Source organism: Eschrichtius robustus, chromosome 19 (assembly GCF_028021215.1).
Source record: "Eschrichtius robustus isolate mEscRob2 chromosome 19, mEscRob2.pri, whole genome shotgun sequence".
NCBI lineage: Eukaryota > Metazoa > Chordata > Mammalia > Artiodactyla > Eschrichtiidae > Eschrichtius > Eschrichtius robustus.
In genome coordinates, this window is record NC_090842.1 from 52,553,837 (window position 1) to 52,579,642 (window position 25,806).

Consider the following 25,806-nt stretch of genomic DNA (forward strand, 5'->3'; position numbering starts at 1 on the left):
TTTTAGCTTTGTCAAACGAATCTTCACTTTTTGCCCATTTGCTTCATACCTTTTATCTTTTTATAATTTTATTTATTTGTTTGTTTGTTTTATTTATTTATTTATTTATTTATTTATTTATTTATTTATGGCTGCGTTGGGTCTTCGTTGCTACACGTGGGCTTTCTCTAGTTGCGGCAAGCGGGGGCTTCTCATTGCGGTGGCTTCTCTTGTGGAGCACAGGCTCTAGGTGAGCAGGCTCAGTAATTGTGACGCATGGGGTTAGTTGCTCCGCGGCATGTGGGATCTTCCTCGAACAGAGCTCAAACCCGTGTCCCCTCCATTGGCCAGGTGGATTCTTGACCACTGCATCACCAGGGAAGTCCTCATACCTTTTATTTATTTATTTATTTTTAACTTTTTTTTTAAAAATTCATTTATTTTATTATTTATTTGGCTGCATTGGGTCTTCATTGCTGCGTGCGGGCTTTCTCTAGTTGCAGCGAGCGGGAGCCACTCTTCGTTGCGGTGCACGGGCCTCTCATTGCGGTGGCTTCTCTTGTTGCGGAGCACAGGCTCTAGGCACGCAGGCTTCAGTAGTTGTGGCTCGCAGGCTCAGTAGTTGTGGCTCGCAGGCTCTAGGGCGCAGGCTCAGTAGTTGTGGTGCACGGGTTTGGTTGCTCCGTGGCATGTGGGATCTTCCCGGACCAGGGCTCGAACCCGTGTCCCCTGCATTGGCAGGCAGATTCTTAACCACTGCGCCACCAGGGAAGCCCTCATACCTTTTATTTTTAACAGGAAAATATTATTACAAATGCACTTGAGTTCCCTCTGTACTTCTCCACTATCTTATTCATATTCCTTTCTCTCTAGAGATAACCTCTTTTGATTTTGGAGTTTGTGATTCCTATGCATATTTTTATATTTTTATTCTATATGTATGTATCCATAAATATATTGTTTTGCACAATATGAAACTTTATATAAACGGTATCATTCAGTTCACTAAAATCTGGCTTCCACTCCTACACAAGAACGTACCTTGTCTTGTCAAGGTCACTGGTGCCTTCCATGTTGCCAAAAATAATTGGCAGAAATGCAAGGATCCCGATGACTCCATTCAGCAGCTCACAGCGACATGAGCCCTGGAAATCCTCTCTCCTTGTGGAGAACCAGGTGTTCTTAGGTACCCTCTTAGCTCTTGGGCTAGCCTCTCCATCCACTTTGTTAGCTTCTCTTCAACATAACTTATGAATATGAGTTTCTCAAGGCTGAGTTCTACGTGCCCTCTCCCCTAGAGGGTCTTCATCTAGTCTTGGAACTTTAAAAACTGCTTGTGGGCTGGGGCCACAAGCACACAAATGTGTGTGCCCGGTTCGCTTCCCCCATGGGCTCAGGCCCCTATATTCAGCTGCTGCCCTCCTCAGGTCTTCAGATGGCTCAGCCCTTAGCCTTCCTGCACACGCTGTTCCTCCTCAAATCTTCCCTGTGCTAGCATGTAGTGCCATGCCACACTGGGTCCTTTGTGCAAGGAACCTGAGATTTATCCTCCAGTTTTTCTGTCACATCTACATCCAATCCGTAAGAAAGCCCTGCAGATCCTACCTCCAAAATATGACTGCAAATCTGTCCCTTTCTTTCTGTGTCCACTATCACTAACCTAGTTCAGGGAATCATTACTCTCCCCTGACAGCTTCAGTGGCTGGACTTGCTTCTCCCCTTTCTGTCTTGCCGTCCTTCATGTCTCTCCATTTCCTTAGGGTAAAGTGTGGACCCATCCCCATGACCTGCCTAGTCCCACATAGTCTGGCCCCTGCCTCCTCAACAGCCTCATCTGTGGCCACTCTCCCCTGCTCACTGGGTTCTAGTTCCTTTGCTGACATCTCTGCCTGTCCTACCCCCACCCCACACTTCTGTTGACTGCCTCCTCTGCCTCAAACTCAGCCTAAATGATGATCTCTCAGTTTCTCGGGCACTCCCTGTTACAGTTCTCTGTTTCCCTTGGGATGTTTTTCTCCATTTTATATTTTTTAAATGTTTTATTTGTTTGCCTTTTCGACCCATGAAGCTGTCAGCTCCAAGATGGTAGGGACCAGGTTTTGTGCTCCACTGTCTATCCAGAGACATCTAACATAAGACCTTGTGGGCTACATATTTGACTAAATGGAAGAGTTCTAGAAAGAGAGTCAAATGGTTTTAAACTGTGAGACTGTTAGGGTTCAGGGAATGGTTGGTATTCATACAGAATTTGTGGAGCTTTGGAAATGTATGGCATTATAGCTGCTAGTTAATTTCCTTTAGTCCTGCAATTTTGGTAAATATTACAACTCCTGCCTTGGCCTAGAAGAACAAAAATTAACTGTTAAAAAATGTTATTTGGGGGGCTTCCCTGGTGGCGCAGTGGTTGAGAATCTGCCTGCCAATGCAGGGGACACGGGTTCGAGCCCTGGTCTGGGAAGATCCCACATGCCGCGGAGCAACTGGGCCCGTGAGCCACAACTACTGAGCCTGAGCGTCTGGAGCCTCTGCTCCGCAACAAGAGAGGCCGCGATAGTGAGAGGCCCGCGCACTGCGATGAGGAGTGGCCCCCACTCGCCACAACTGGAGAAAGCCCTCACACAGAAACGAAGACCCAACACAGCCAAAAATAAAAAAAATAATAAATAAATAATAAATTAAAAATTTTTAAAAAAATGTTATTTGTTGCACAAATGTTATTGCAATAAAAATAGGCATTGAAAAATTGAAAGACAGTTCATCCTGAATCCTTCCTTCCATCTAGTAAATCAAATATATATTTTTCTGTATTCTCTAGTCCTGACCCATATGTATAGATAACATTTCATCACAAGACACAGATAAATTTCTTCTTGTTTTTCTTATGTACTCTTCATAAAGATATTTAGTGACTAAACAATAAGTATTTCATTTTTCTGTGCAGATTTCAAAAGTTCTGTTTTTCCTTTCACGTTACAGTGTATTGTTTTTTTCCTATTCTTTTCCTATTGGTGAGGTTTTTTACTTTGGTGTATAGGACCACCCAACCATATATATATTGTTTAATTCTGGAAACTCCAAGGGCCAATATACTAGGGTATCTGTCTTTTTAAAGCAGGGAAATTTAAAATGTGAATATTTTTAATGTGTATGTAATTTATATGTAATATAGATATAAACTAAATAACAGGTAGGTAAGTCTTTTTTCCAGGGTTTCTTTTTTTTGGGCATACCGCATGGTTTGTGGGATCTTAGTTCCCTGACCAGGGATTGAATCCAGGCCCTCAGCAGTGAGAGTGCAGAGTCCTAACCACTGGACCGCCAGGGAATTCCCAGGGGTTTCTTAAATAAGGTAGTTCTGTTGTCAGGTTTGCTTTCTCTTCAATGCTTGAGTCAGTCTTTCAGAACTTCTGACTGCTTGCTCACTTCGTAATACAGACTATCCGGAATGTCTGGTTTATATCTAATTCTTAGATAGTTTCTTGCTTTACTATTGTTGTTTTCTGGTTTTTTAATTTTGCTAGTATCTGTAACATCCTCTTTTACCTACCAGTCACCATTTCTGTTGCAGGCAACATCTAGACTAAGAGAAAGAGGCTGTGATGGCCGCCTGGCAGGAATTGAAGTTCAACAGCTCTTCTGTTCTCAAAGTGCAGCAATTCCTGAGCACCAGCTAAAAGAACTGAACATAAAGATTGACAGTGCTCTGCAAGTACGTTTTTCAGAACTGGCACATTAATATCTAAGGGATGAAAACAAGGGAGGGAGTTAAAGTCGTGATGCTGAACCAATTGGAAAGAGTAATAAGATGGTAGTTTGCTTCATGTCTTTTAATAACTATAGAAATTTTAAATTTCTGTTTTCATTGAACCTAGTCAGTTTATAATCTATGTAATCTTGATTCTTGAAAACAATTTCTTTGCAGGCATATAAAATAGCTCTGGAAAGCTTAGGTCACTGTGAATATGCAATGAAAGCCGGTTTCCACCTGAATCCAAAGGCGATTGAAGCCAGTTTGCAGGTATGCTTTTCTTTCTGGTAGCTCCTGGGAGCTGTGGTATGGCATTCATGCCATCCACATGAGGCAGATGTCTTGAGAGGTGAGCTGTGGGTCACCTCTCCTCTCCTATCCAACCCTTTTCCAGGGCTGCTGCAGCGAGGCAGAAGCACAGCAGACAGGGCGGAGGCAGACCCCGCCGCAGCCCATGCAGTGTGAGCTTCCCACCGTCCCTGTGCAGATAGGATCGAACTTCCTGAAGGGTGTCTCCTTCAACGAGTCGGCCGCCGACAATCTGAAACTTAAGACGGTAGCTTTCCTTGGGGTTCCAGCAACCTGGGTGTGAACTTGAAAATAGAGTTCTTAAGGAAACCTGAGGACTTGTAAAGAATCTAGACTAAAAAGCAAAACTTAAGTGAAGACGGGAGGCATTGACCTTCCTCAGTAAACTGGTGTCTAAAAGCAGACTAGGGTGACTTTTTTTTTTTTTTTCCTCCATTTGGTAGGTCTTTATTGAGCATCCATTAGTGCCAGGCTAGGAGATTTGACAGCCCACTAGGTTGTGATAGGAACACAGAACGAGGGGGCCTCACCTGGAGGATTAAGAGATGTGACTCTTGAGAAGAGGACTTTAAGCAGAGAAAGACCTGAATAATAAGTATGGGGGTGGGGCTGAGGCTGTGAGATGGCCAGGAAGTGACAGCCCATCCCAAGAGCTGAAGATCTTCCTTAGAGCTGTAGCTGGGGGCCCCTTGGCCGTCCAGGACAGTCACTAATGAGATTCGGACTTAATTGTCCTGAAGTAAGGCTTGGGCTCTGGTATTTTGTAAAAGTTGTCCAGGGGATTCTAATATGTAGTCAGACCTGAGGGCCACCGTCTAGAACAAGGGGAGACATGGTAGGAGCCAAGGCTGGAAAAGCAGCCCGGAGAGTCCAGAAAGCCCCCAGTGTGAGGGCTGGACTCCATCCCCAGGTGGCTGACATCCCACCAAGACAGGTCGTGTAATGAGGTTTGCATTTCGGAAAGATCCCCCTGACTTCAGGATGGCCTGTGGCTGGGAGGGGAGCAGCACTGAAGGGTTTTGGCCGTAGCCCCATCCAGTGATAATGGGAGGCGAGTGGACGCATCCAAGAGCGATCTAGAAGTTATAACAAGCAGGACTCAGCGATTAATTGGCTGTGAGAGGGAGGGGAAAGGAGATGAGGCCCACGTTTCTGGCTTGGACAGCTGCTTTGGTGCTGTTTATTGAGGCTCGGGGATAGTCGTCATAAAATATATTTTTGGACGTGATTTTAAGGTTGCTTTTGAAATGTCCAAGTGGAGGTGTTCAGCAGGCAGTTGGATGTATGGGTCTGGAGCCCCGAAGTGGGATCAGGGCCAGGGTCCTCAGAGGCAGATGGTCGCTGGAGCCAGAAGAGAGGCTGGGGGATCCAGGAAGTGTGTGGAGAGGGTCCAAGGAAACTTTGGCATTTAAGGCAGTGACTGTGACCATTTTATAGTTATACGGCCATAAATGAACTTCTTCAGTAATGTGCTACGTCTGCCACAGCATACTCTCCTTACAGTATCTTGATCTGAGTACATTGATGCTGTGAACCCCAACTTGTTGGGAGAGTTCCGGATCACCAGTTTATTATGAGAGGACGTAACTCAGGAACAGCCAGATGGAAGAGATGCCTAGGGCAAGGCATGGGGAAGGGGCTTGGAGGTTCCATGTTCTCTCCAGGCACTGCTGTCCCAGCACCTCCATGTGTTCACCAAATCAGAAGCTCCTAGGGTGACTTTTTTAATGAGACATTTGCCAAATTAGTTTTATTCATAATTTTGTTTAAAATGTGTAAAATACAGGGTTTTGAAAGTACACTATAAAATGCTGTTTATGGTTAATGTTTCAGTGGACTTTCATAAATTAAATAAGAGGAGAAATCTTGTCATAATACTGAAGTAATTAGGACCATTTGCAGAGCATCATGTGTGCCAGGCATTGTGTCAAATGCTTCCCATGCATTGTCTACGTTAATGCTCACCCACAAAGTGGGTACTGCCCTTTTCCCCATTTGACAGATAGAGGAACTAAGGTCCAAGGCCACACAGCTAGAAAGTTGTAGACTGGAATTGGAGCTTATACAGTCTGTTTCCAGAGTCTGCATACCTGACCACTTGTTCATCCAAAATAAAGATGAGGTTTTCATTGGTATTTACTTTTACCAGATGATTTTGTTTCCTTATTCAGAGGGATTCAGAATTTCAAAATTCCTCAACCAGTTTGCATTAGCACATTGCTAAATGATGCTATATTTTGTGCTAGAATAGAAATCACATATGTATATTAACGCACATGTATTCATATCTAGCCGGTCACGCTACAGGGTTGAGAAAATCTTTGAAGGTAATTAACAATAATTACTTAAGAAATTAAAATGACATGATATGGGAGTATGTAAAATGGTCTTCTCTTGAGGACTATTTTGTACCTGTAAATGCATTTCTACAAGTCTTAGAACCTGGTATGGCTTTATTTTGAGGTGCGAACTCTCTTTTTATCAATCTGTAGCATACAATGTTACAGCTGATCAAGGAGGCAGGCTGCTATAATGGAATCACACCCAGGGACGATTTTCCTGTGACTGAAGTCCTGAACCAGGTGTGCCCATCCACGTGGCGGGGTGCCTGCAAGACCGCCGTGCAGCTGCTGTTTGGCCAAGCTGGACTGGTGAGTGAGCACGTGTGATGGATGGGGGAGAGAATAGAGAAGGACGTTTCAGGCACATGAGGATGTGGTGTGGGCACATGTGCGAAAACATTGGAGAATTTAAAAAGTGCTTTGCTTGCTGCAGGTTTTAGACCAGATAGAAAAGGTAAAGGAAGAACAGCATTAAAAAGTCTTTTTTTTTTCTTTAATAGATTGATAATATGTATTAGCAGGGGACCTAGTTGCAAAATGATGTCTCAGGCTTTCCTGATTTTAAGGAAACCACTACATTAGTAACGATTTGATAGGACCCTTCACCTGGACTGACTACTCTGGAGCCACAGTGGATGTCTTTCTGTTGCTCAAACACACGAAGCTTCTTCCTGTCTCAGGCCTTTGCCCCTGATGCTCCTTTTTCCTGAGAATACTCCTCTCAGATCTTCATGTGACTCACTCGTTCTCATTTTCCTGATGTCAGCTCAAATATCACCTCCTGCAATGGTATAAGTAGTGCCCCCATCCAGTCACTTTGTATACCAGTTCTCTGTTTATGCAATAAAATAACAACATCAACTCAGGTAAGTTTGGTCTTTTCACCTCTCATGAGAAGAATAACTTTTGCCAAAGTTGGGTGGAGTCAGGAAATCAACATCTAGGTTTTTGTTAGGTACCTTTGACCCGTATACCTTATGTTCTTATCCCACTTTCTAGAATTAAATGACTGCTTTTTGAAGAGTTATAGCATTTCAGAGATTAAAGGAAGCTAATTAGAGATTTAGAAAATTAAAGAACTGTTTCTTTAATTCCTACTTTATTCATAAAAGGAGCTGTTGGGAGGATGCAGTCCTTTTGTTTGGTGTGAGTGCGTGCTCAGGTGGCCCAGCTCAGGGTGGTACTGCCTTGTAGAGGGCCAGGTGGGGGCCTGTCCACAGTGGTGAGTTACGTTTCCCTTAAGATCTGTTCCTTAGTATAGGAACCCCTAAGAAAAAGATTAAACTGGAGACCCCCTGCTGAAGTATGGAGGAGCCCACTGCCTTTTTAGTAGATTGATCCATATTCCCAAAGACCATTTTAGCTGAAACTAGGAGAACCATGGCAATAAGCTCTCCAGAAAGGAGTGTGTAAAATAAGGCAGGAGGACCCAAAGGCTTTTTTTTAAAATAATTCAAACCCTGTTTTCTTTGTAGCTAAGACTCTCTTTCTTTTTTTTAAATTTATTTATTTATTTTTAGCTGTGTTGGGTCTTCGTTTCTGTGCCAGGGCTTTCTCTAGTTGCGGTGAGCGGGGGCCACTCCTCATCGCGGTGTGCGGGCCTCTCATTATCGCGGCCTCTCTTGTTGCGGAGCACAGGCTCCAGACACGCAGGCTCAGTAATTGTGGCTCACAGGCCTAGTTGCTCCGCGGCATGTGGGATCTTCCCAGACCAGGGCTCGAACCCGTGTCCCCTGCATTGGCAGGCAGATTCTCAACCACTGCGCCACCAGGGAAGACCCGGCTTTTTTTTTTTTTTTTTTAAAGATTTTAGCTTAGTTTTTTAAATATTTATTTATTTATTTATTTGGCTGTGCCAGATCTTAGTTGCCACATGCGGGATCCTTAGTTGCGACATGCAGACTCTTAGTTGCAGCATGCATGTGGGATCTAGTTCCCTGACCAGAGATTGAACCCAGGCCCCCTGCATTGGGAGCACAGAGTCTTAACCACTGGACCACCAGGGAAGTCCCCCAAAGGCTATTTTGAGAAAACATCGTTTAAAAAAAGTCCCATGTTATTCAGAGAGCAAAAACTTCTTCCTAATTCCCTCTGCCTTGATCCCAGGGCACCTTTGTTTGTGACTGATAAAGAACCTTTAGATTATTGTTCTGGGGATGGGAGGAGAGAGGAAACACCTGCCTGTTCCAACAATGGCTATTACTTGGACAGGAAGTCTTTTCCAAAGGACATTGCAGACCAGCTGTGAGAACTCTCTTTGCAGCCATGGAAATCAACTCCATTAGAGGCTGAATTTGAAATCCTAATAAGCAACTCTGCATGACTTCGCCTTTTCTGAAATGTTACAGATTTGGTTTCAAAGTGTTTTATGATTATTTTCTTAAAATTCTTTTAGTTATTTGAAAATATATTCATCACTTTGTCAGACTCTTTAAATTACAAAGCATACTGTATCATCTGTGTAGTATTAAAGACTCCTCCAGGGAGTTCCCTGGTTGTCTAGTGGTTAGGACTCTGTGCTTTCACTGCTGTGGCCTGGATTCAGTCCCTAGTCAGGGAACTGAGGCCCCGCAAGCTGCACGGCATGACCAAAAAATATGGAAAATAAAAAATACAGACTCTTCTCCAAATAAGAGGAAATCATTGAGAAAAGGGTTGGTTCTTCATTTTTCCTGAAGTAATTTTGTTTTTATTGATGGTTGAGGATAAAATGGTCTTTACAAAAAGCTTCGTCCACTTCTGGCTTGGATTCAGTCATTACAGGTAAGCTTTTCTAAAGCATTGGTTTGATTTTTAATGACATTTTTACTTCTTTCAAGTGCATAAAGTGAAAAAATACTTAGGAATGAAACAAAAGAAACAAAGTAATTCCTAATTAACATATTTACAATTTGGAAGAAGTACTGAAAATGATTGCAGAGTTCGCTACCTCCTGCACCTCGAATGTGTTTCTGTTTATTGAAGTATTATTGTTTTCAGTCATCTTTATTACTTGCTTTTGTCTCCGTGGGGCTCCTGACTGGCCTCTGCGTATCTCTCTTGCTGGGGAATAGTTCTTACCAGAGTCACTCAGCATTGATAGGCTCATGCATTTGATTTGTTTATGATCCGTTTTCCTCTCTGAAAGCTGATTTTTGTTTTTGTTTCTCTGTTAGGTGGTAGTTGATACGGCGCAGATTGAAAATAAAGAAGCCTATGCCCCGCAAATCAGTTTAGAAGGCTCCAGAATTGTGGTTCAAGTCCCATCCACATGGTAACGTGACTCTTACATTAACACAAGCCTAAGCTCTGATTGATGTTTGCACATCTTTGGAAAGATTGCATTGTTTTGGACAAACCCTACGCTAGCTCACACAACAGGTCTTACTACTTGTGCGGGTTTGTGGTCAGTGGAGGTATGTTAATGCCTGTGTCATGATTATCGGTACACCATAAGGAAGCCAAGATGTCTGAAAAATAGTCTCATTGACCAGTAATGCATCTAAAATGTTATATACTCATGGGTCATAATGAGCAATAATATTATCTTTTTGTGTTACTGAGCCCACAGCTTTTGAACAGAATATATATCATTTTCTCTAAGTCACCCAGCATTTCTTGAAAGCTGAGTACAGAACATAGAATTTCTTCTCTTCTTCCATTTCTTCTCCTTCCAGCAACAACCCTGCTGATCTGGAGCTCACGTCAGTACACACCCAGTGTCACTGCAAATCTGGAGGCAGACTGAGCTGTTCTTATTTTTAATTATTTGATTATATTTGTAAACTTATAATAAAGTATTCTTCTTAATCTGTTCAAACAAAAACTCCTACAGATCAGTAAGAAATGGGCAAGGCACATGGACAGGTAAATCAGAAGAGACATGGTCAACAAAGAGATGAAGAACATGTGTAACCTCACCTACCAAAGAAAGGAAGGCAAAGTAGAAAAACAATACAGTGTCATTTTGCCCATCATATAGTTGAATTGTTTTAGAATAACAGTACTAGATTTGGGCCAAGCTGTACAAAAACAGGCACAGATGTCGTTGAATAAATCACACAGCCTTTCTGGAGGGCAGTTTCATTTGTCAGATGCCTAAAATAAGGGCAGTGACCTCAGCAGTTCCACCTCTAGGGATTTATCCATGTGATGTGCACACAGATTCAGCTGAAGGATCGGCATCACAGCTTTACCAGTAAACAAGAAAAATTACGCCTATATTGGAAGACTTTTGCTATTAAAATTATGATCAGAATGAATATTTAACTATATAGAAAATGTGTAAAGCATTTAGGTAGGAAGAGATAGAGTTAGTGAGGAACAGTGGCACTATTGGTGCCCATGTGGACTAAAGTGGTAGCTGGGTAATACATCCGAACTGTATTTAAATCATTTCTTCTTGAAATGTGAGGAGGGGTCCAGTGGAGATTCTGCCGAAAGTTTTAGAATTTGTTGATATATATCAAGTAAGGGTTGACAGTTTACTTCATGTCCCCAAATCTCCCTTTTATGAGTTTCTTCCCCAAATTTCTAAATTTGATTATTAATATGGCATAATGCATAATGTTAATTTATATACATATCTTCATTCCTGTCAAACAGTAATTGTGTGGGGGTTTTTTTGTTTTTGTTTTTTTTTTTGGCTGCACCATGCGCCTTGTGAGATCTTAGTTCCCAGGCCAGGCCCTTGGTAGTGAGAGCGTGGAGTTCTAACCACTGACTGCCAGGGAATTCCCCAAGCAGTAGATTAAAAGCTCACTTTTTTGTAAGATTTTTGTGTTCCTGAATTCTTAATTTGTTTTCTAATTCAGGTTCTTATTGAAAAATATTAAACTTAACCAGGATTCTCATGTTAAAGAAAACATTTTCAACTCTTGGATAATTGGGTGAATATAAACAGCTAGTACTAAAATGGTTAACCCTGCAGTTTACTTCCACAACTCTCCCTGTATGATTGATTTCCTTTGTAATTCATTGCACCTCCTTGAAAGACCTCATAGACTGCAATTACTTGGAGAGGCTCCCTCTGCTGGCTACTTTTGGTAAAAATGCAAAGTTTTATGTTTTTGTTTCAAGTTACAGAATATGTGCTTGTTGAGAAGAACTCAAAAAGAAGTGATTGCTTTATTCCACCTTTGGAAAAAATGAAATTATTAGCAAAACTAGTCAAGAATTTATTATATGCTTTGCTTTTAATAAAATGAAGTGTCTAGCTGCCAGATACATTTTTTTTCCCAAAGAAAGTAAAACCTTACTTAGATTTTTTTAACTTGTCATATTTAAGTTATTCACCCATTCTTTCTTTCAACAAATATTTACTGAGTACCTAATATGTGACAGACACTGTTCTAGGCTCTGGGAATTTAATCATGAGCAAGACAGACAGGGTCCCTGCCCCTAATAGAGCTGGCTTTGTTATGGCATGGGGTTGGGGAGGGGACAGCTAATAAGCATAGGAGTTAACTGCAAGCACTGGCAAGCGTATGAATAAGGAATAAGAGTAGAGTGACATCATCTGATAGAGATTAACAGGTAAAGATGGCAGGAGGAGGCTATTTTGGATGAGGAGGTCAGTCATGAAGGGTCTCTTTAAGGATGTGATTTGAGAGGAGCCTGCCATGCAGAGAGCAGATGGGGAAAGCATCCCAGGCAGAAGGAACAGCAAATGCAAAGGCCTGAGGAGTGAGCTGGCATGGCTGGAATTATGCTAGGTGGTGTTGAAGACGGGGATTCACAGAAGCCAGGACTTGCAGGGTCCCTGAGGGACTTGGATTTTATCTAAGAACAGGTAGAAGGTTTTAAGCCAGTCTGGGTGATTTGTCAAAAGAATGGATTTAGTCTCTTCAGGGGGTTTTATTGATCAACTCTCAAGACTGATGAATAAAATAAAAATGCCAATTTGTTGATTTTTAGAAAGAGAAATTATTGTTATCACCAGGAACTCCTTTCTGCATGACCAAAAAATGCTCATCTAGTGGGCAAACATGTGACCAGCCAGATCACAAGTAGAAGCTGGCTTGGGAACATAGAACAAGTGTGTCCTGGTAATCAGCGATTCCAGGCTGAGAGAATCAGGTGCATGAACCTCGGCCAGGTCCACTGGCCAAGATTCTCTCCCAGGAGCCCAGGGTCTGACTGGGCACTGGCAGAGCTTGCCTTATTTTTTTTTTTAATAAATTCATTTATTTATTTATTTTTGGCCGCGTTGGGTCTTCGTTGCTGTGCGCGGGCTTTCTCTAGTTGCGGTGAGCAGGGGCTACTCTTCCTTGCGGTGCGCCCAGGCTTCTCATTGTGGTGACTTCTCTTGTTGCGGAGCACGGGCTCTAGAGCGCAGGCTCGATAGTTGTGGCACGCGGGCTTAGTTGCTCTGCGGCATGTGGGATCTTCCCGGACCAGGGCTCGAACCCGTGTCCCCTGCATTGGCAGGCGGACTCTTAACCACTGCACCACCAGGGAAGTCCAGAGCTTGCCTTATTGCTCGCTTTTTCCAATGTTTCTGAGGCTGGCCAGCTTACATCCTCACAGATATATTTCTTCTCAAGCCAAAGTCATGTTGGGGAGTGCTGCTGCCTCCTTAGGATGGCTTTGCAAGTGTTGATTTCACCATTTAACTCCTAGAGAGCCTAGGAACAGACAGATAGCATCTTCCTGGTTCTCCCACTCAGAAAAGGCCTTTTGGTGGAGGTGCCCTGGGTGGGCAGTGGGGACCTGAATGGTGGGAAGCAGCTCTCAGTGGGGAACAGTCCAGGCAAAGTCAACAAGAGCAAAGGTCCTGAGATGTGGGCAAACCCAACTTATTCAGGGCGTGTGAGAAGGCCTCATAGCTGAGACAAGGTGAGGAGAGGTGACAGCAAAGAGAGGTATGGCCAGAGAGTCAGGAGGGCCAGGTCACAGAGAGCTGTGGTGAGGGGTTTGGATTTTATTTCAGCCATGATAGGTTGCCACTGGAGGGTTTTGCACAGGGGATTGGTGCGTTCTGATTTGTGCTACAGGAGGCTCTGTTGCTATGTGGAGGGTGGGCCTTGGAGGGACAGGACTGGAGAAAAGGAGACCAGATGGGAGGCTGGTCCTGAGACGCAGGTGCTGGTGGTATCTTGGAGTAGAGCAGTAACGAGAGAGGTGGTGGAAGTGCCTGGATTCGGATTGTGTCATGGAAGAGCCGGCAGGATTTGCTGATAGACTGGATGTAAGAAGTGGGGAAAACTAGCAATGACTCGTAGGTAGACAGCTGTGCTGCGTACTTACTGAGGAAGTCATAGGATTCAGAGTGGTTTTGGCGGGAGGAGAGGGATCAAGAGTTGTACTGACCAGGCTCCCTTTTAGCTGCCTGGTAGGTGTGCAGGGAGAGCCGTCAAAGGTGCATTTAGATATGTGAGGGTGGCGATCAGGAGAAAGGTCTAGACTGGCGAAGACAACTTGAGAGTCTTTATTGTAGGGATGGTCTATAAAACCACAGGACCACGTGCAGTCCTCTAAGAAGAAGGGACGAAGCCTGGAACGTGCCACGATGCAGAGGGAGGGGAAGGAGGAGCAGGACGAGACCAAGAAGGAACTGCCAGCCAGGTAGGAGGAAAATTGAGCAAGGTTGGGGTCACCAAGGCTGCAGAAGACAGTGATCCAGGAGGAAGGAGACATTGCATGATGTTGCTGAGAGATTGAGTAAAGTGGAGACAGGTAACTGACCCTTGACTTTGGCAAGATCTGAGTTGTCTGATAAAAGCTATTTTAGTGGAGCTATAGGGATGAACACCTGGTCAGAGTGTGATGAAAGGAGAATAAGAGGTAAGGAAGAGGAGGAGACTGTGATTTTGTTAAAATGGGGAGCAGAGAGGTGGGGCAGTATCTGGAGTGGATGTGGGGCTAAGAGAAGGTGGTTGGCGATACTGGTTTGTTTGCCAAAGGGAATATCACAGGAGAGAAATGGGGTGATTACTTGAGTGAGGTCCTTGGGAAAAAAGCAAGGCTGTACGGCGCATGTGGTGCTCAGGTGGAGGGTCAGCCCGTGGCAAGAGCAGGTCTTGTGCTCTGACGGCAGGGCAAGGCAGGGTGTGTGGGCACAGACACTGGTGAATTGGTGGGATTAGTGGTGAGGGTGGTTGAAATAGATCTCATCTGCTTATGTGTGTCTTCTCAATTAAGTGAGAGTTGAGATAGCAAAGAATGGGAGATGGTAGGGATAGCAGAGCTTTGAGGAGGGGGAAGGTAAAACAGTCATCTTGGAAAGGGAAAAAAATTAATTTACGGGAAAACCATGTTTATTGTTTATCTGAAGTTTGCCAGGCTGGCAGACAGATTTTTTCCCTCCACTGACCCTTGGTTTCTTAGGTACAGGTGTGAAGTGCTGTAGCGGGAGGGAGGGGTGGGACGTTATGGAAAAAAGTTTGTAAAGGAGTACATACTGTGCCAGAGCACAGAATCTCAGCAGGGTAGAGAGGAAAATAAGGGCCGAAGCCGATGTTGGACAGTGAGAGGGTATTAGGGCCCTTGGAAGGCAAACCCTCCACCGAACTCTTCTCTTCCTACTAAACAGACTCTAGACAGTTAGAAATCTGTGGAGACCCCAAGCCCTCTTGCTTCCTCCTCCTTTTGTGGAGCAACAAGTACAAGTGTTAGCCCTGTCATCCTCTCAATGTTCTTACAATTACCAAATTTTTATTTGGTGCCAAAAGCTGTGGCCTTTTGTGTAAGGCCTGCTTGAAACACCTTTGCGGACAAGTGCAGCCCAGACTCACGCAACCCGATTCATGCCTAGGTGCCTGAAAGAAGACCCCGCTACCATGTCCCTGCTGCAGAGAAGCCTCGATCCCGAGAAGACCCTGGGTCTGGTGGATGTGCTCTACACGGCTGTGCTGGACCTCACCCGCTGGAGGGCAGGGAGGTTGGTGTCCCCACCCAGCACTTGAATTGGTTCATGTTCAGGTCCACACCTAGGGGCAGTGTGACCACTTACAGGATCATGTGAGAGTATGTCACTGATAGTATGTTAGTAAATAAGGCAAGAAAGGAAACTATTCGGCAACTTTTTTTTGGAATAATTTCAAACTTACAGAAAAGTTGCAAGAATAGTACAAAGAATTGCCCTTTGCCCAGATTCCCCAGGGTTAACATTTTTGCCTTCATTTGTTTTATCATTTCAGAGTTAAGTACATCAAGAGGATTTTAACCCAACTCACATTCTCCTTATGAACTAAGAGCAGAAAAATATTCAGAAAATTTACTTAAGTCTTGCGTGACATTTATTTATATCTGAAAGTAGCTGACAGTTGCAAGATTATCTCTTTGTGAATTAACTTTAGAACCAGTGGAGACCTTAAACATCTAGCCGTGGGCCCTCCCCATGTCTTCATTCATGAGCCCAGATCAGTGAGGTGACTTATCCAGGGGCACACCAGCCATAACCTGCCCAGCTCCTGCCCATGCCCTTTCTATCTCTAGGGCTTTCTTTCAGTACTGGAAAAAAGTACTTGGAAGACTTCGGAAGTAACAACCGTCTGTTCTTGGCACTGTCTATGAATACTTCCAAGGACAACAGTGCTGCATAGTGTCCCTGGGTCCTGCCCGCTCGCCCCTCTCTGCTGTGTGGATTTGTCCGTTGACCCTCTGCTGGATCTGCCAGGCTCCCAGTCCCCATCATCCAGGCACAGAGCTGGCCTCTGCCATTTGCGTATCCCACTCTAGCCGTGTTTTTTGCTCTCCTGTGTTGCGGTCAGAGGGTTTCACTTAAAATCCTCAGGCCAGAAATCTAATGTAGTTTTCACAGCCCTGCGTTAGACATGGTAGATTTTTTATAATAAATATAGATAGTAAGTGCTTAAATTATGTACTCTTAAAACTCTTGGGTGTTTATTTAATCTATACAATAAATGAACCTGATACCAAACAAAGAGGTCTTTTTATTCTTAAAGTCTTTCTTAAATACCAAAGAGATCCATTTCATTGTCCAATTTGTATATTTGTCCCTTTTTTTTAATGCATTTCTCTTTAAATAGGGAACAAGCTTTACCCTGCATACAAATCCAGCTTCAAAGGGAGATCTGTGATTTTGGAAATCAGGCTGACTTGCCTTCTGGGAATGGAAACAAATCTTCAGGTGGCCTGCAGAAGACCTTCTCCAAACTGACATCCCGGTTCACCAAGAAAGCTTCATGTACCAGCTCTAGCAGCAGCACAAATTATTCCATTCCAAATACCCCTTCCAAAAATATCTTCATAGCTGGGTGTTCAGAAGAGAAGGCCAAAATGCCCAGTAATATTGATTCAAGATTACAAAGCATTTTGAACATTGGTAATTTCCCTAGGACTGCAGACCCTTCACAGTCAGCTCAGAATTCCAGTAATCAGATGGCCAATGGTTTTCTCATGGAGAGGCATGACAACTTCCTGCAAGGGGATGATGGCAAGGACGAGAAGGGTATGAACTTACCAACCGATCAGGAAATGCAGGAGGTGATAGATTTTCTCTCGGGTTTTAACATGGGCCAGTCACATCAGGGCTCCCCACTGGTGACAAGGCGTAATTCTGCTGCCACAGCCATGGTGACTGAGCAGAAGGCAGGAGCTATGCAGCCACAGCAGCCGTCACTGCCAGTGCCCCCTCCACCGCGGCCTCCCCAGGCTAGGGCACACACACCTCTGACACCCCAGCCTGGCCTGGCACCTCAGCAGCAGTCCCCAAAGCAACAGCAACCCCAGGTCCAGTACTACCAACACCTGCTCCAACCCGTTGGACCGCAGCAGCCCCTGCCCCAGCATCGGGCTCCTGGGAAATGGGTACACAGCTCATCCCAGCAGCCAACACAGCCCATTGGAGCTGGTCTGTCTCCCCTTGGCCAGTGGCCTGGCATAACTGATCTCAGTTCTGACTTGTACAGCTTGGGTCTGGTGAGCAGTTATATGGATAATATGATGTCGGAGGTTTTGGGACAGAAGCCACAGGGACCTAGAAATAACACCTGGCCAAACCGTGACCAAAGCGATGGAGTCTTTGGGATGTTGGGAGAGATTCTGCCTTTTGATCCTGCAGGTATGTGAGCCCCCACCTCCCCACCTTGGGGTTTTAACTTAAAATATTATCACCAAAGACTTCATAGGGCCCATCTACCACATCCTTACTTATATGAGGCAGTGACTTAATCCCCGTCTAAAGACCCTTTCTCACTGTCTGATGGCAAGTACTGGGCAGTTCCAGCAAAGGTAGGAAGCAGTGGTTAGAATGAGTCTGATAAGGTAAGTGGAACTAATTTTCTCACTTTATAGAGGGCAGAATTGAGGCTAAGAGAACTTGAATGGCTCAAAGTCCCATAGTTCAAGAGGGCTCCAATCTGGGCCCTCCCATTCATGGGAGCTAAAATGGCTGGCCCTTCGTGGGCTGCTTTTTTCCTGATTACATAACCTGTTCTGTGATTCTTTTTTGCCTAAACTCTAGAACCAGTGAAAGGTAGTAAGGCACCCTCCTGCCTTCATAGAATATGGCTTTTCCTGGCCTAGACAGTGTGAAGATTCACCAGAGTTATCTTAGGAAATTAGAAAAAGAATTTAGAAACAAAACAAAAATAAACTAGGAAGAGGAATTAAGGATAAAAGTTGTCGTACACCTGAAACTAACATAATATTGTAAATCAACTATACTTCAATTTAAAAAAAAGGATAAAAGCCAAAGCTAATTAAATTTAAAAGAAAAATATAATAGACATTGTAAATAAATCTAAAAGAAGGGTCTTTAGAAGACCAATAAAATAGAGAAACCAATTTATTATAATGCTGATTAAGAGAGAGCAAAGAGAAACAAGATTAGGAAAGAGAAAGGAGACATAACTACAGGTATAGGAGAGATTAAAAGAGCTTTAAGACATTACCACATACGACGTGATGACAACATATATGAAAACTGAATGGAAAATGGATTTTTTCCTAATAAAACATACATTACCAAAATTGCACCAGGAAGTGGAAAACCTGCCCAGTTCTATTCCAGGAGAAGAGATTGGAAAGGGAGTTATGAAGCCAACATGATTTTACCATAAAAACTTTTTATGAGTGTAGATAGATGCAAGAAAATCTAGCAGTGTATCAAAGGAGTTATATCTGGTTTACTTCAGCAGTGTAAGGTAGGTCAGTATAAGGAGCTCTGCTCCTGTACAGTAATCTGTCATTTCAACCAATATGAGAAAAACTCATACAGCAATAGATGCTATAAAGACATTTGGTAAAAGACACCAGCAATTCTTAAGTAAACCCCTCGAAGTAAAACATAAATAGAAGGAAATGTCTTGAATATGAAAGACTTATCTACCAAAAACCAGTAGCAAGTAGTACTTTGTATAGTGAAACAAAAGCATTCCAGTTCAAATCAAGACCCAGACAGGAAAAAAAAAAAAAAAAAAAGACCCAGACAGGGTGGCAATTGCTACTACCAATAGCATGTAACTTTGTCTTGAACTTTCTGGCAAATGTAGCAAGACAAAAACAAAGGAGATAAGTGGTATAAACTTTAGAAAAGAATAGATTAAAAAGCACATCTCTGGGCTTCCCTGGTGGCGCAGTGGTTGAGAATCTGCCTGCCAATGCAGGGGACACGGGTTCGAGCCCTGGTCTGGGAAAATTACACATGCCGCGGAGCAACTAGGCCCGTGAGCCACAACTACTGAGCCTGCGTGTCTGGAGCCTGTGCTCTGCAACAAGAGAGGCTGCGATAGTGAGAGGCCCGCGCACCGCGATGAAGAGTGGCCCTCGCTTGCTGCAACTAGAGAAAGCCCTAGCACAGAAACGAAGACCCAGCATAGCAATCAATCATTCAATTAATCAATAAATAAATCTTTAAAAAAAAAAAAGGCACATCTCTTTGCTGGAAATAGAATTTAAAAAAACAAGACTCCTCAATAAAAAATTTCCAGAATTAGTAAGTGAATCTGGTAAGGTGGGTAGATGCAAGGTAAATATATAGAAATCGATTACTTTTTTTCTCTAATTTAGCAAATGGTAAATGGAAGTGGAAAATATATTTCATTCACAAGGGCTGTGAAATACTGTAAGTAAATGTAGCACATATTTATATAAATAACCACCAGAAGAGGAGATTCCCTACTAAATGAACCCAGCATTAACTACTAAAGGAAAGAAGTGTTTTCGTATGTCTTCTCAGAATTCCTCATGCTGCTGCTCACGCTCTCTTGTTCTTGCTCTCCTTGGGTGGGTGGATGTGGGGAACCCCTGGGGATGTGGAGAAGGGCAAACAGTTCCACCCTGCTATGGAAGAGCAAGCCCACCTGCCTACCACCAGCTGGGTAGGTATGGCACATTTTCTCAATTGCTGATGAACAGTGTGTACATTTTTTGACAGTCCTATAATTAAATCCAGAGTATAAATGGTGTTTGGCAGGATTTTATCATCTTTGATCTCTATTGAGGCCTGAACAGCCTTTATGTCTTTAGCCTAGGAATCCTACTGGCTTTTCCTTCTGGATGTTCCTTCCTGATCTTCAAGTCCTTAATGTAGCTTCCTGCAGATGCCACCCCAAGGGCATAAGGTCTACATAGCCCTTTTTGCAAATTAAGAAAGGGCATTCTGGATGGATGAATTACAGAAGGCACCCTCTCAGGCAGGGGCAGCTAGAACAGAGTGCCCCTTTTGGACAGGCACACACAGCCCCTGCTCTACCCGGTGTGGGCATCTTTGTGCAGTGCACACATGGCAGCTCCCTTAGAGAAAAAGCTAATAAGAGTGGGATTGAGCCCTAGTGTCTTTCCCAACTTGAAACTAAAAAGTATACACTGCTGAGTCATATTCAGTTTGTGACCTATAGATGTTTTCCTACCGTATCTTTTTGTTTGACTTTCTCTGAATTTCTCCTATGCTGTTTTTCCTCCTACTTGTACTGCCCTGCACATCCTTACTCAGTTCTGTCCAATACGTTTCCATCTACCTCTTAATGCATTTTTAAATTTTATCTTATTCGTTATCGCTCTTATTATCTTCAAACTGAATTAGCAGGTCTGCCTTCAATATCCAGGAAAATATTGGATCAGAGTTGAGCCCAAGGGGGAAGGGCAGATATTCTCTATCTGACCCTGATGCTTTTATAGCTTTCAGGTTATTTCTTGGCTGAAGTCATCATCTGATTTTCTTAGTTGTTAAGTATGTAGCGCCACACACTGGAAAGTTTTTTGTTTTTTGTTTTTTATTGATGTGGACCATTTTTAAAGTCTTGATTGAATTTGTTAACAATATTGCTTCTGTTTTATGTTTTGGTTTTTTGGCCCCAAGGCATGTGTGGGATCTTAGCTCCCTGACCAGGGATTGAACCCGCACCCCCTGCATTGGAAGGCGAAGTCTTAACCACTGGGCTGCCAGGGAAGTCCCTGGGAGGTTTTAAAGTAACTAACATTTGTCTTTAAAATTTAGTCATGGCTAAAGCAAACCTTTTTGTTCTCTCTGTTTTGTCTTTGTACACATTCAGCCTGCCCCAGTCCTAGGCATACCCCTTCCTGACAGTCCCTATGCACACACCATACCCCATCTTCAGACCCATGTACTGAAATCCCCATCTCACCGCAGCAGGCTGCAGGGCAAATCCTGCAGCCCTCTCTGGGCCACAAGCCTGGTAGCCCCTCACCACTTTTCACTGTGTGTGTCACCAAGACATCCTCAGAAGGTAGGGAAGAAAACAAGAGACCAATTTGGCCCCAAATCTTGTTTATCCCTTTGTCTTAACACAGTGGGTTCAGACCCCGAGTTTGCACGCTATGTGGCAGGAGTGAGCCAAGCAATGCAGCAGAAGCGGCAAGTCCAACACGGTCGCCGCCCCGGCAACCCCCGGGGCCATTGGCCACCCATGGATGATGCCCATCGGACCTGGCCTTTCCCAGAGTTCTTTGCAGAAGGGTGAGTGCTGGATGTGGGAGGGAAGCTGAGTTTGGGACCTGGCTGTTCCCCATGGGGCCTTTGTGCACCCTTATCAGGCAGTTCATTTCTAGGCCCCCACGTGAGAGAGTGGCACATGGTCAAACCCTCAGGGGGTCAGAGTTTTGTGACTGACTGTAGGATGCCAAGTGGCATGTTGTGTCCCTGTGAACACACCATTGGTATAAATCGGTGATTTTTGAGACAGGCTCTTCTGCTCTAGACAAGGATCTTATTTGGTGGTGTTTGTGAAGTAATTGCATGTTTAACACGGTCTTTAGCTGAAATGAGCATGGCTATGAAACCTGTATCATTTATGGAATGTGATCCTTGTAGCCTACAAAAAGCAAAGGTTTTCAGTTCAGTGTATTGAGAGAACTGTGGATTTTCATGATAAAGACATCTGAGGACTGATTTTTTTTACATCTCTTATTGCTACCTGGTTAATAACTCTGCACAGCTGAAGACCATCTCAGCTTTTTGTTTGGTCTAAAATGAATTTCATCTATAAACCACAGGCTTCTGAGGAGTTTTTAGAGGAAGGAGAGAGACAAGAGACCACTCTTGGGTTGTGAGATGAGTGCAGGGAAAAGACTGTTGTTTTAGGGCTGGGGCGGGGGTGGGGGCTGGCCTCGGGCTGTCCAGCCGGTGTCCAGGCTGGCTTCAGGAAGCCCAGGACCAGCTTCTCTCTTTGGCTTTCAGGGATGGCCTGCACAGCGGCTGGTCGGGTGCTCAGGGAGACTCGGCCAGCTCGAGTGACGAGACATCCTCCGCCAATGGGGACAGCCTGTTCTCCATGTTTTCAGGGCCTGACCTCATTGCTGCTGTCAAGCAGAGAAGGTATGAAGAAAATTTTAAACCAAAGGACAGAGGGTTCTGTAAATGTGAACCACAGCTATTCCTCTACAAAGTTCAGTAGCCCCATCGCTCCCAGTCAGCCGTGTGTGAAAGAGGCAGCGGGCCTCTTCCAGTACTGTCTTGCTGAAGCTTGTGTGGTGACTTAAAGTTGGGTTGAGTTTTTGCTGGTAGAACAGCCTCATGCAAGTGGTAGCCCAAAATACCAGTATGACAGGCAAGGGAGTATTGTGGAGAACAAGGTCTGCTGATGCTGGTCTGTGCCTTACAGGAGGCAGCCCTTTCCGTGGGAGGAGCAGGACCAGGACAACCAAGTTCTAACCTAGGGCTCTCCAACAGGCTTTGCAACTCCAAACATGGGCCTGGCCCTCTCTGACCCTCTATTTCTTTGTCAAAGGTGGAACTGGATAAAATGACCCCCGAATGGTATTTCAAAGTTGAAAAAAATAGATACATAGTATATTCAGATCTGAAGTTTTCAAAAGTAGTCACAAAAATTAAAATGGGCCCTGAAATAAGAGAAGAATTTGTTTAGAAAGAAATGCAGAGACTGTTGTGGGTGTGAGGAAGCAGAGGCCCAGAGGTGGTGGTCTAAAGGACATGGGCAGGAATAGAGAGCATGCACGGTCACCAGGGCGTCAGAAGTCATGCTGTGGAGGGGACAGGGAGGCCACGTAGCATGGCCCTCGTGTCACAGGGTCAGGCTTCATTGGATAAGCAATGGGGAGCAGGTAGATAAAGACAGAAGGGTACCTGAGTCACACAGAGTAGGATGCACAGAGCAGTTACGGTGGTGATGACAGTGATTGCTGATACAAGCTAGGGTGCATTCTTTGTGCCAGGCCCTGGGCTAAGCGTTCATGTACATTTTCTCACTTAATTCTCACAAACACTGCATTTGTTTGCCAGGGCAACCATATCAAAGAACCGCAGACTGGGGACTTAACGACAAGAATTTATTTTCTCGTAGTTCTGGAGGCTAGAAGTCTTGAGATCAAGGTGTCAGCAGGGTTGATTTCTTCTGAGGCCTCTCTCCTTTGCTTGCAGATGGCCGTCTTTTCCCTGTATATTCACATGGTCTTCCCTCTGTGTCGTCTGTGTCCTAATCATATTGGGTTGGAGCTCACCCTAATGACTTCATTTTAACTTAATTAGTTGCTTAAACAACTTATCTCTAAATACAGTCACATTCTGAGGTACTGGAAGTTAGGGCTTTAGCATTTGAATTTGGGCGGGGGAGGGACACCTTCATTTACTCAGTAGCACCCATCATGTACCAGGCACTGGTGATACAGCAGCAAACAAATCAAAGTCCCCTTCCTCATGAAATTGATATTCTATTGAAGGAAGGCCGATAAAAAAATCCCAAATATGTCAGTTTGGATTAGGTGCTATGAAGAAAAATAAAGTAAGGTATGAGGGCAGAGAATGAGGGGAAAGGTGGATTTTCTGTGTTCTGAATGGCAGTCAGGGAGGCCTCTGATGAGCAGAAAGCTGAACAAAATGATAGAGCAACTGGTGAGAAATTGGCAGTGGGGTATGTGAGAGAAGAATCAAGGGTGAGACGCAAGTTTTTGGCCTGAGCATCTATGTGAAAGGAGGTGCCATGGACTGAGACACGGAGGACTGTAGGAAGAGCAGGACTGAGCCTTGGAAAGATCTGACGACTTCTGTTTTAGGCACAGGAAATCGGAGAGACTGACTAGACGTCTAGAAAGGCACTTGTAGCACCACCTCTGCAGAGGCTGCTGTCTGCACGTAGGAGCGCTGATAGACTGATTTACTTGGCTCTCTGCCTGCTATGCCTGCCTTTTTCATTCAACATAATAACAGAAATGTTTTCATGTTAGTAGTAAAATTAACAGCCTTTTGTTTTTGTCACCTATCCCTAGTGCACGGTAAACAGTCTGTATGTGTTGAATAAATTAACAAAAGGCTGGAGCTGGTGGACTCAGCAGCTGTAACAGCCAGTGCCAGTCTTCATGCCCGCCACCTCTGCCCCAGCCCAGCCCTGTGACGGGCTGCTGAGTGCACCACTCCATGGTGACCCACCTTAGTCCCCTGCATGCAGTGGCCCCAAGGCCTCCCCACCTAGAACCAGTGCCTGAAGACACCCGAGCCAAGTGGCTAGGGTGTCCCCTGGAGAGAAGCTGGACGGGAAGCCAGGTGACCACTGCACTGAGCTCTTGGTTCTTTCAGGAAGCACAGCAGTGGAGAGCAGGAGACCAGCACGCTGCCCTCACCGCCTCTTCTTACCACAGTGGAGGACGTGAACCAGGTATTGTGGGCCCTGCTCTCTCCACAGAGGGCTGGCTTTATGGGTACAGACCATGAGTAAGGTTCCAAAGCTTAAGTTTTAAGAGGGCCTCAAAGCAATGAGGGGTTCTTTGTGGTTCAGTGAGAGGTTCTTTGTGGTGAACAACTTTCTTCCTGTGATTTTTGTCTAAATGATTAGCCATCTCAGCTGACTCAGAGCCACATGTAGAGGAAGCTCCGGGGCTGTGCTGTCTAACATGATAGCCATTAGCTACATGTGGCTACTTAAGTTTAAATTACTGAAATATAAAGAAAGATGGAGTTCTTCAGTTGCACTGGCCATGTGCGGTGAGCAGCTACTGTACTGGATGGCGCAAACAGAGAACATTTCTGTCTGAAATGTTGCGAGTTCTGTTAAGACGTGCTGCTCCAGAACTGTGGGGAGGGCTGGGGCTCTCACCCTGTTTCCTCAGTGGGAATAAGGACCAGAGATCTGGGGAGGTGGGAAAAGATGATCAGTTGCCAGAAATGCCACTAAGAACCCTCTTCTGTCTCTCAGGATAACAAAACCAAAACGTGGCCACCCAAAGCCCCCTGGCAACACCCTTCCCCGCTACCCAGCACCCTGCCTGGCCCAAGTGCACCACTCTATGCAGTCGCCAGCCCTGGCAGCCAGTGGAATGACACCATGCAGATGCTGCAGTCCCCAGTGTGGGCCGCCACCAGCGACTGCAGCGCCGCCTCCTTCACCTACGTGCAGACCCCGCCGCAGCCCGCACCCCCACCAGCACACAAGGCAGCGCCCAAGGGCTTCAAGGCCTTCCCCGGGAAGGCTGAGCGCAGGCCGGCCTACTTGCCCCAGTACTGACCCAGGACCAGCCTGCCTGCCTGCTCAGAGCTGTTGGGGCCAGTGTCCCCACCCCAGGGCTGACTAGCTGGCACCAGCCCCCCAGAGGACCAGTGCACCCCTGTCCCAGGCAGGGATCCTTGGGGATGGGGATGGTTGGCAACTCCAAGCCTTTAAGGCCTGGCTTCTCAAAAGTTTGGAGGCATCAGACGCCCGGAGGGCCAGCTGAAGATGGAGTTTTCTGACCCTCCTCAGGGAGATGCTGGGGGATCTTCGAGTTTAATAAGCACCTCTGGTGATTCTGATGCAGGTGGGCCACAGGCCACACTTTGAGAAACACAGCTCTCTTAAGTTTGTAGTCCCACTGTGTGTGTTGGGAAGGCATCAGGCCTGAAGGCTGAGAGCAAAACTGACCATTCTTCTGAAACCCTCCCCTCCCCCCTCCTTAACACATTGAGTGATGACCACACACCAATCACTGTATTTTATAGCTATTTTTCATATAGGTTTTTAGTTAAAACATCTCCTGCCTAAAATGCATTGAATATTTTAAGATAACAAATAGAGTGGCTGGAGGTTTGTTCAACAC

General features: G+C 44.8%; 1 protein-coding gene across 5 annotated transcripts in view; it reads left to right on the forward strand.

Moving 5' to 3' along the window:
* GARRE1 (granule associated Rac and RHOG effector 1) overlaps positions 1 to 25,806 on the forward strand; it is an 80,503-nt gene extending 54,697 nt beyond the window's left edge. For all 5 annotated transcript variants that reach the window (XM_068528293.1, XM_068528290.1, XM_068528291.1 and 2 more), the window contains 11 exons: positions 3,548 to 3,688; positions 3,902 to 3,997; positions 4,122 to 4,283; positions 6,529 to 6,687; positions 9,534 to 9,631; positions 15,113 to 15,238; positions 16,350 to 17,383; positions 21,076 to 21,241; positions 21,962 to 22,099; positions 24,314 to 24,392; positions 24,930 to 25,806. In XM_068528293.1, coding sequence (XP_068384394.1) covers positions 3,548 to 3,688; positions 3,902 to 3,997; positions 4,122 to 4,283; positions 6,529 to 6,687; positions 9,534 to 9,631; positions 15,113 to 15,238; positions 16,350 to 17,383; positions 21,076 to 21,241; positions 21,962 to 22,099; positions 24,314 to 24,392; positions 24,930 to 25,238 — 2,508 coding nt within the window. In that variant the 3' untranslated portion in view covers positions 25,239 to 25,806. The remainder of the gene's footprint in view (positions 1 to 3,547; positions 3,689 to 3,901; positions 3,998 to 4,121; positions 4,284 to 6,528; positions 6,688 to 9,533; positions 9,632 to 15,112; positions 15,239 to 16,349; positions 17,384 to 21,075; positions 21,242 to 21,961; positions 22,100 to 24,313; positions 24,393 to 24,929) is intronic.